At 29.8% G+C, this 11,457-nt stretch overlaps 2 protein-coding genes and 1 pseudogene across 2 annotated transcripts; all 3 read right to left on the bottom strand.

Moving 5' to 3' along the window:
- Positions 1–3,469: 3,469 nt before the first annotated feature.
- LOC130960878 (MDIS1-interacting receptor like kinase 2-like) lies at positions 3,470–5,765 on the bottom strand (annotated as a pseudogene).
- LOC130963463 (LRR receptor-like serine/threonine-protein kinase ERECTA) lies at positions 5,153–5,728 on the bottom strand (the record flags this gene model as incomplete). Its single annotated transcript, XM_057889573.1, has 1 exon — positions 5,153–5,728. A coding segment is annotated over exon 1 (576 nt), but the record flags the coding sequence as incomplete, so codon positions are not given.
- A 1,897-nt stretch (positions 5,766–7,662) lies between the features above and the next one.
- LOC130963464 (glycosyl hydrolase 5 family protein-like) lies at positions 7,663–10,443 on the bottom strand (the record flags this gene model as incomplete). The annotated part of the gene is made up of 3 exons (XM_057889574.1): positions 7,663–8,093; positions 8,500–9,109; positions 9,916–10,443. Coding segments are annotated over 3 exons (1,569 nt in total), but the record flags the coding sequence as incomplete, so codon positions are not given.
- Between the last annotated feature and the right edge of the window lie 1,014 nt (positions 10,444–11,457).

Genomic DNA, 11,457 nt, shown 5'->3' on the forward strand with positions numbered 1-11,457 from the left:
CCAATATTATAAAGTCCATTGCCCAACATGCATGTACATTTTTCTAATTCATTCTTTGGTAATAAACAATTTCAAATCCAATATATGACTGTAATTAATCCTTCGCACGTCTATAAACACCATATTACTATCCATCTATTTTTATTATATAAATATTAATAAATACTAATACAAATTTATTATAAAATAAATTTATGTCATATTAATTTTTGAGATTATGCCATGTAAATAATTTTATATAGATGACAATACAATTTTGCAATATAAAAGATAATAGATTTTTACATTGTAATGACACAAAACTTTAATCCTCTTAAATAATTAAATTTAATACCCGTTGTTTACTCAATTAAATTAAAAAATAATGCTTAAATAAAATTAATGTCTAAAAAACTATAATAATAAATTAATAATAATAATTTTTAGTTATAAATATTTAAAGTATATACTATTTGGTCTACTTAAATATTTTTAATAACTCTTTTTGGTTGTATGAATTGTTGAACACATTTTTAAACACATCTAGTTTTGACACAATAATATTTGCTTACAAAGTATACATTCTAATATATTATTATTAATAAAATTTATTTATAATTTTATATTATATTTTTTATTTCATTCTTAATTTTTTTTTTAATCATCTCCAAATACACTAAAGAAAAAGATCAAAATTACATTATGGAGCACTATCTACCGAAAAGTATTAGCAAACAAATATAATTCACTTCTCAAAATCTGTTTAATCCTAATTTGTTTATGAAAAAAACCCACATCAACAAATGAAGAGAAACATATAGTCATAGAATTAATTACATTATATAATAAAATATATAAAAAAATTGTTCGTTATACAAAGATACTAAAATATACACACAGATCAATAATATTTAAAAAAGAGACCAACTTGACATTATTTTATTGTTGCATATTTTTCTCTTATTTTTTTGAATAATTATATAGAATTATATATAAATTATAAATATTTTTTACAAACCAGTTTTTAACTTTAACATTAATTTATATATTATCTAACTAATCCTTAAATGATATAATATTTTTAAATTTATATTATATAATATAATTAATTTAGTTTTCTGTACAATACACGAGTCTTCATCTAGTTAGAAATTTTATTAGATTGGCGTTAGATTTGTAATAATGTGTAACAGATATTAATATTATTTAAAAATAAGAGTATATATACTCAAATAGGCCTCTAAACAATTTTGTGTTAAACGTATTTGTTTTCAAAAAAATTTTATTAGATTAAGATTTTGAACTTTATAAAAATAAGACATATAAATCTCTATTTAATCAGATCATGTTAATTTTATTTGAAAAAATAAGTCCTTATAAGTATGATAGAATGACCTACATATATTTTATTTCTATGAAGTTCAAAAACCTCAACCTAATAAAAAGATTTTAGAAACAAAAATATCTGACATAAAATATTTTAAAGATCTATTGTGTATTTTAACATATTTTTATGAGAAGTCCTATTTATATCTCAAAATATTTTAAAAGAGATTAATATTATTTTATTATTCAATTTGACACAAATAATTAATCAAACAAGTGACATAAACATTAAGAATATTATTAGGTAAGTTATATATTCTTATTTTCGTATTAGAGTAAAATAAATAAAATCTTGTATTTTTTTTCCACAAAACTTCATATACTAGTAATTAATCATCAATACACTCTAGAACGAGTGAAAGAAAAAATTTTATATTGATAATTGTTGGTAGATTAATTTTTTGTGTGTTTATTGGTGGACCAATTTTTTTTTTTTTTTTGGTATAAAGGATCAATTTTATTTACGTTTGTGCTTTATACCAAACAATTTTTTTTAAATAAATTAGCAGTTAGCACCATTCTGTATTTCTGATGAAGGAATTAGTTTTCTGACCATCTGAAAGAAAACCGAATCCCCCACAACCGGACCCCGCCCGTTAATCTCCACCCCCTCCCTTCCGTCAATGTTCTTCGCAGCTGCTTCTCCCCGACCGAATCGGTGCCCCTCGCCTCCAGAACCTCCGACCGCTCTCTGTTGTGGCCGCTACTCTCTTCGCTTCTTAATTCTATTTCTACAGCTGCGATCACTATGCCAAACACAACGATCAGAACAAGAATCAACGCCGAATAGAGGATTTTGCTTCGAATGTAATTGCAGTTCTTGAGAGGATGCTCCCCATGCTATCCCTGATGACTGCTGCTGCACAACGTAGTTATATGATGTATTTGAAGAAACTATTTCAACAAGGTAATCTTCCACATTTCACTTACTTTACTATATATATTAGTTAGTTTAAAAGATACAGCTATTGCCTATTAGCAAGATTATAACCTTTTCTTTTCAAAAAATAAAAGTATTACATCTAACATATCTAACTACACTATTGCTGTATTTCATGCGTTATATACATATATGTTTGAATAATTGAATAAGGCCAATGTGTGTTGAATAAAATTAATAAGATTATCTAAAACTAAACGCTGTGACTCCTTCACTTGTTCAACTCTTTGCTATATGTGTGTTGAACTCTTTGTTTTCCTTTCTTACCGCTATTGAGGTTCCATTCCTTGCTATATGCTTTTAATTCTAATAATTAAGTTTGTGGGTGTAAAATCAACCAATAGTCAATTATTTTTCATGTTTCTCATACCTTTTCATTTTGTATTGTTATTCTTATTCATGCCAACTGTGCTTTAAGAATCTACCCAATATTTAATCCATTGAAATCAACATGACTAGTAAAGTAAGCATAGACTTGATTTTAGGAATTGAGCTGGAAATATATGATCCTTATCCCTTTGCTCCTCATTACAGCTTAATAGGCTAATTAGGCACATTTTTTCTTACGTTGCTCAAGAATTTTGTGCTCATCAGCTTTTTTCCCCTGCTTTAGAACAATTTAATTCTTCAACTATATTCTATCATAGAGAGGAGTTTACCATATGTGAATTTCTGGTAGCACAATAAACATGGAACAAAGTAGTTGAAGGTTCTTGAACATAGTTCTTTTCTTTTGAGTTTGATCATTGATGGCAAACTTTAATGTCAATTTTGATATTTTGAATATTTCTTTTGTTATTTGACTTTTGAATTTGTAGTTAGATGAGATTTTAATATTTTGGTTGAGATAATATTTTTAATTTGCATGACGTTTTAAGATTTATGTTAAAAAATAATTATATTTTTGTGTTTATTTATATTTTATTTATTATTTTATTTTAAAATAGTTATTTCGATTAAATCACGGTTGAACTGATTAAATTAATAAACTAGTAAACTAATAGAGCAGTTCAATGATTCATTCGGTTTTTCAAACCTTGCTCATGACAGTAAAAAATTAAAAAAATTAAAAATTAAAAATTAAAAGCAATTTGTTTACCTTTAGAAATAATGTAAACCAAACAATTTGATCATTTTAAACTAAATTTGTTTTGAAACCACAGCGTTCAACCCGTTAAAGGAATCTACAGTTCTACACACACTGACACAATATCTTTCCTGTCTATATAATTAGAATAGTGAGGGATTCATACTTATATGCTTAAACTTTTCAATCATGCATTGTTTTGTGGCTCACTATAACTCAAAACTTTCAATCTTGCATATATGTGCTACTAAAATACAATCATATGATATGTACTCGATATTGCATCAGTTGGTATATTGAGACATCGTAAAAGGAAAAATTCATTGAAGCCTTGGAAGCTGAAAGCTCATTAGCCACATCCTGCATTGATGGTCTGGATTTTGGGTCAGAGGAGAGGCATGCCAATGCTAGCTTTACAACAAGCACAACATCTTGCATATCTTTCCGAGATTTCGGAAGTGGAATTCGCGGATCCAACACATCTTTCACCAATAATTGTTAAGTAGATGGCTTTGACATAGTGGAAATGAATTCTCCTGGGTGATGACCCATCATTGTTTCTAATGCCACCACTCCGAAGCTATAAACATCACATTTTGTAGTCACACTCATGGTGTATGCCAATTCTACAACAAAAACAACCATAGAGAGTTATATAAATGATGAAGAGGACAGTGATTTATTTGGATAATTAGAACTAGAAATTACCTGGAGCAACATATCCATAAGTACCAACTAGAAGAGTTTGGTTAGATGAATCAGGATCAAGAAGTCTCGCTGTGCTGAAATCTGAGAACAAGCTTCTAACTCTGAATTCAGCAGAACATTGTTGCTGCTGACATCTCTATGAACAATAGGAGAAGGACAGTGATGATGCATGTGAGCAAGAGCATAAGCTGTCCCTTTGATGATGTTCACCCTCTTGCTCCACTTCAACTCTTGTGCTTCCATCTCGTCCGCCAAGTTACAGAACAAGCTTCCTCTTTCCAAGTATTCATACACCAAAAACATGCATCGGTTATGCAAACAATAGCCATAAAGCCTAATGATGTTGCGGTGGCAAATCTCTGTCAAGACCTCAACTTCATTGCAGAAGCTCTTGTAAAATGATGGATTTTCTGATTCTGTTTTATGAAGCTTCTTCAATGCAACAGTTTTGCCACTTGGAAGTTGCGCTTCGTAGACGCTACCATAAGCGCCGGTTCCAATGTAATATCTGATATCAAAGTCCTCTGTTGCTTCAATGATATCCTCAAATGCGATTTTGCCATCATAGTTCCAAATTGAGAACAAGTCTCCATTTTTTGTGGCCTTATTTTCAAGCTTGCCATGATGCCTGGCACGGAAAATGCATATTCCAATGCCAACAGAACCCAATGAAATGGTAATGCAGACCACAATTATGACCAAAACCAATGATCGACCAAAATGCTTATTATGATGGTCGTCTAAATGATCATCGCAGTCATAATATCCATCGTCAAGAAAAGGATTGCAAGATAGATAACAGAATGGAATAACAGACTCAAGTTCCTTTCTATTTTTGATACTGAGGTTATTGAAACGAAGGTCTAAATATGAAAGGTTTCCAATTTGAGAAGGAATGCTTCCACTTAATCTGTTATTGCTTAGGTCAATATAACTAGAGTGAATAAAGAGAGCAGATGGGATTACACCAGAAATTCCATTACTAGACAGATGTAAAAACTTTAGATGCAATAAATGCTCTATTTCTTTGGGGATACAACCGTCTATCATGTTGGATCCAATGGTGAGCCTTCCAAACGGGTCAAAAGTCCTATATTTGAAGGTATAGAACCACTAAGCAAATTTGAATGAAGGTGGAGACTTGTCAAACGCTTCAAGTACCCAATTTGCTCAGGAATTGGACCAGACAGGGAATTTGAACTCAGGTCTAAGGTTAATAAATTTGTTAATTTCCCTATTTCATGAGGAATGAAGCCACTAAGTTTGTTTTGGGAAAGGTCCAACACAAGAAGTTGAGTTACATTTGCCAGTGTGAAAGGAAGATCCCCATACAGGAGATTATTGGAAAGTTTCATGTGTGTGAGACTGCTCATTTGACCCAAGATCAATGGAATGCCTTCGCTGAACGCGTTGGCACTCAAGTCCAACGTGACAAGTCTCTCCAGTTTGCTTAGTTCTTGTGGAATTGGACCACTAATGTATTGGTTATTGGAAATGTTCAACACCACAAGTTGAGTTAGATTTGTCAATAATGTTAAAGGAGCCTCACCTGAAAAACGGTTGTATGATAGGTTGAGATGTTGTAGCTTCTTGAGACCCCTTAGTTTAGGGAATTCACATAACTCCATTTTCACTGAAATCTAGACGGACTAGATTTGGAAAAACTGAAAATTTTAGTTGCATATTGCATAGTTGTGGGAAGAAGTCAGAGCTGTAATTTCTTGGAGTTGGAGGTGAAAGCGTTGTTATGCTTCCAGCTTTGTTGCACTTGATTCCGAGCCAGTCGCAACGGTTTGAGACATTATCATATTGGATACCCCACAATTCACTGATTGAAAGCAGAGCATTGGCTTCTTGATCTAAGGGTGACAATTTGGATTTGTGAGTTCCAGCATTGGTAGTGATGCTGCCAACAAATACAAGTGACACTAATATCAAAACAATGCAAGTGAATGATGTGGCCATGGCAGCTAGTGTGTGATGAATGTAATGTATTCTTCACTAATTCCACAACTTAAAGCCTCAGGAGAAGTGGAAAAAGGCTTTTGGCTTTGTCAGCAAATTATTACAATATTACCTCAGAGAAGTTGCGAGGTTTCTTCAGCGATCATCAATAATTAATGTAATTTTCTACAAGGTCAAAGTCTCTCTTTTGGAGATGACCTATGACTTATAGGCCACGGAAATCATCAAAGGTAGGATGAAGTTATCTCTGTGAATTTCTGTCCCATTAAAGTGGAACGTAGAACTTTGGTCTTTCCACGATGGGATTCTCAATTCGTTGGTGGAACATAGAATGAACGTGTAAGTTGGGCATATTAAATTCTGCGAAATATATAGTCATTATACTACACACGCGTGCATGCACGCAGACACAGTGTGTGAGGGAGAGAGAGACATATATATCAAAGGGAAAAAGTCAATCGTAAGTCCTAACTAATATTTTTTTGTCATTATTTTTATTTATCAGTCTAATTTCTTTAATTTAATAATTCAATAACATATTTTTAATCTGTATTTTTAAATATTATTAATTAATTACTTTAACATTTTTCATATTTCGAGTTCTTAATCACCTAAGACTTATAATGAACTAGATTTAGACTAGCGTGAAAAACTAATGTTATTTTTATATATAATTTTTCTGACAAATTGCATACAATAATAACAGTTTTGTCCCACTTGATAAAGTTGACTACATGAATCAAACGATATCATTAAGTTTTGTCATATATTATGTCTATAAAAAAATTATTTACTTGTAGATCTCGTTTGACCACCTCATGGACGATCTTCTTAAATAATTTTAATTATTAAATTAGTCTCCAAACTTTCATTTTGTTAAACAAATGAGTTCTCACATCTTATTGTTTGTCTTTATAAAGGAACTAATCTAAAAATTTAAAATTATTTTAGGGATTGTATGTTATTTTTAATTAAATAATAATAAAGACTAATTTATCTAATTTTTTATTAAAATTTGACGTAAAAATTAATTTGTTTAACAAAATAAAAATCTAAAAGATCAGAGACTAATTTAGTAATTAAAATTTATTAAAAATTAAATAAAAATATTATTTGTACACCAAAGTCAGTCACTAAAATTAGCCACCAATGTATTTGTGTATAAATACATGTGTGGTTTAATTTATTTTTAATGTATATTTGTATTCTAACATGTATTTTATAGTGGTGGCTGACTTTAATGACTAATTTTAGTGTATATGTAAATTAAATTGTCCAACTAAAAATTTTTTAAGGACCGATTTAGAATATTACTTTAAAAACTGAAAAAAGATTATATTTGACATTACAAACTACACTATTGCTGTATTGCATGCATTATATATCTCATTGAATAAGGGTAAATCTTGTCTTGTTGAAGAAAATTAATAAGATTTTCTAAAACTATAAAAGAAAGAGTAATGACAGATTAATTCAACAAGTCAACTATAAAAGAAAGAGTAAAGCTTCTTATAAATTCAAATAAAACACAACTCTTTCTCTATATATAAAGTTTCTTATTGGCAATATTAAACATAAAAATCCCATTGACCCTAATCTACACATTGGTAGGAACAAGCTGGAACCACTGGCTTTGAGGATCATCAAGACACTGAGAATCATCGGTTATGCAAATACATTTTGATGTCACAATCGTTGATGAGTTAGGATCCTTATTCAAGCAAAGCGTTTTGCCACTCTTGTCATCAAATGTGGCCAAATGAAGCTTGGAAAGTGACACTTGTCTCCAAGAATTGTTCTTGCTTTTGCAATCATCAGAAACAGTTACTGGAAGGCCTTCACCTGAAGATGTTAAGCACTTATTGGTGCCATTCAGAATGATTTGAGAGCCACTGTTGTGGATCCATCTATTGTGGGGATTCTTCTCACAAGTACCAAGCTCAAGTTCATTCTTTTGATTCACTTTTGTACATTGACCACTTAGAGGGTAGTACATTATGTTAGCATTCCCTGCCTTGGAAGTAGGATCTGCATTCAAACATGATTTAATTTGTGTAGATCATTATAAACATCTTGAACACATTCTATGAATTTGGTGGAAAAAAAAATTTGAGAGAAAAAATTAGAAGAAAAATTGTAGTTTAATGTAATTTTTTTGGTATAACTTTTCCCTTTAAACGCAGTGCCTAGACTAAAAGAAAGCCTTGTTGATAAAAACAAATAAATAAAGTTACTAAAAAATCCAATAGTTATTCAATAAATATTATTGGTATAAAATATAATAAGATTTGTATCATTCAATTACTAGATGATGGACCATAATATATATATTTTTTTCAATGCCAAACAACAAAAGGGTTTGTAAATCACATAACTCCAATTGCTAAATAAATTAATTTATTTAATGACAAGAAAGAGAAAGCACTTTAATTACCTTGAATCTTCATCTGCAAAAGTTGAAACTTGTCAGTGAAATTAGGGTACCTCAAATGATTCCAATCTGAATTCAAAACCCCAAATGTCTCCTCAGCATGAACATCATCACCTCTAACATAGTAGCCACCTTGGAATGCCCACAAACCCCAATCCATGTCCCTTCCAGCAAGATATGTCTGAAGACATGTCAAGAACCTGTTATCTTGAATTGACACACCAGTTTGGTCAAAACCAAACTCAGTGAAGATCAATGGTGCTGCATTCTCTCCCATTGTAAGGAATCCAGCTCTAGAATCCAACCCTCTAATGCTCAATGCACAGATTCTGTTCAATGGTTGCTTGATCCAAATGTCTTTTAATTTCAGTGTTCCAATTCCAGCCCAAGAATACAAATGTGTCTCATACACAAGTTTGTTGCCTATGTTTATGTTCAATGGTTTTCTCCTCAAGAATTGGAGCTCAGTATCAAAGTTTAAACCTGAGATAAGGACTAACACATTTGGATTTTCTTTGTGGATTGCCATTGCTGCTTGGCTCATGTATTTGTACCAATCCGCTTCATTCTGCCTTGGACCATGCAATTCATTCCTTAAGCTTTGTGCTACAACCTATTAGCAAAACACAATAGTGTACACATTAATCAAAGTTTATATGCTATGCTAATTCATCAGGGATGTAGTGCTAGTTTGACTGATTTTTTTAGTGACAAAAAAAAAATTAAATAAAATATTTAGATATGTCTTTAAAAAAAATTACTTTTATTAAGAAAAAATAAATTATTTGTTTTTGCTAAAAGTTAGCCATATCTTGCTTTTAAAAAAAAAGTAAAAATAAAAGATATTTTTAATATTTAATTTTTTTTTAAAAAAGATATCTAAATATGAAATAATTTTTGTTGATTAAAAAATAATTTTTTTAAAAAAATAAAAAAATTAAGTATTTTTTAAAAGGCAATCGAAACTAACCCATATATTCTTAGATTTGAGACGGTTAATTCTTGACTTATTTAAAGTTACATGAAATCACTAATTAAATTACATATGCATATTGAACGTCCTAAATATATTGAAAAATATTATTTATATACTAAATAATTTTGACATTAGTATAAAAATAAGTTGTTACTAATTAATTATGTATTTAAATTTTTTTAATTAATAAAATAAAAAAATATATATAATTGTTAAAAGTAATGTTAAAACAAAAATTGTAGATGTGACAGAATTAAAATATATTTATCACATAAATATTATAAATATAGCATGCTGCCTAAATCCTCATACATATTTGTTAGGTGTTTTATATAACTATGAGTCTGTTACTCTGTTGGATTTGGGATATTGTGCAAAATAAAAAAAAAATTTGAGAAATAAAGAAGGAAAGAAAGAGTAAAAATAATTAAGAATATACATACAGCAGTGTTTCGAGAAAAGTGCTTAGCAGCAAGACTAAGTCCAAGAATCCATTCTTGAGGATCAAAGTGTCTATCAAAAAAGAATCCATTCTCATCATCATCTTGACAACACCACTTAGGCTCACTAACATGATTATCAAGAAGAACCTTCACATTCTGTCTTCCAAGCTCATTCACAACAGCTTCAAACACCTGAATGTGATTCATCCCCAAAACTTGAGGGTTGTTCTTGTAAATCCCTTCAATAACCTCAGGTACATCCAATTCTACAAGGGCATCATTGACATTCTCATTGGAATACCTTGTCCACATGTATATTGCATATGTGAGCCTCACACAGTTGAAATTGTGATCAACAAGCTCTGAAACAATGTCCTTCAATGGCTGCTTGTCAAGACCTTCAGGGATCATTGGCCTTAAGTGACCAGCCCAGTTTCCACACACAAGTTTGGATCTTTGGTTTGTGTGTTCATCAATGATCCATTTTTTGTGCGTTGAGAGAGGGTATGCATTGGATTTTGATGCAAAGAGAGAGAAGAAAAACAGAGAAAAAAGAAGAGCAAAGAGTGATTTTTTTGGTGAATGCATTTTGTAACTTTTTTTTTTTTTTGATGTGTGTGGAGAAGTTTGGAAGTGCATAAAATTATTGTGTCAAGAAAGAATGTTTATATAGAAGAATTCAACAATGAGATTTTTTTTTTTTTAAATTTGAATAATGAATATAAATGATAAAACTATACTCTGTTAATTAGTCATCTTTATCTTTATCTATTTTTTGAATTTTTAAACTATACAAAATTGAATTCAATATAGCGGTAATTATTGAATGTTTCTTTTTTTTTAATTTTCTGTTTTTCATAAAGAAGCAATGTGTAACTATTTTCACTGCTATTTTTTCGTTTAAAAAAATAATTTTCTTATCATTATCTCTATCCAAATTTTATCTTCTTTTTCGTTTTGTTCTAAAGAAACAAAAAGAAGTAATATAATGTGTAAGTTTAACTGATCTTATCATGATCACACATATATAAATTGTGATATTTAACATATTGCAAAAGATTATTATTGCATATTGCACTACTAATGACATTTTCAAATCTTTTTTTTTTAATAAACTTTAATAAAGTGATACGGTAAAATAAACAGATCTATATCCTTTTTTTATGGGTATTTGTCATTTGTGTTTTATATCAAGTAATATAAATGACTTTTTTTAGCATATTTTAAAATTTTGAAAGTGCTTGATGCTTCATTTGAAATTCAAAGTAAGATTTTCAATTATTTTAAAAATGATTCAAATAATCATATATTTTTTTAGTAACAATCCTTGAGAGAGTGATAATTCTTTTATTCATTTTCTTTTTATTAGTTGTGACTCAGTATAATATTATAAATTCCTTTGGAGGATATGATGACCCATTGTTTAGGTAATTTGCATTTATAATTATGGAATCACCCCTACTAATTTTTTCCAAGCTATGAACTTTTGATAGGTGTTAGAGATTTGACGGTATAACTGTATAAGCTAAGATATCATACTTC

Source organism: Arachis stenosperma, chromosome 2, assembly GCF_014773155.1.
Source record: "Arachis stenosperma cultivar V10309 chromosome 2, arast.V10309.gnm1.PFL2, whole genome shotgun sequence".
NCBI lineage: Eukaryota > Viridiplantae > Streptophyta > Magnoliopsida > Fabales > Fabaceae > Arachis > Arachis stenosperma.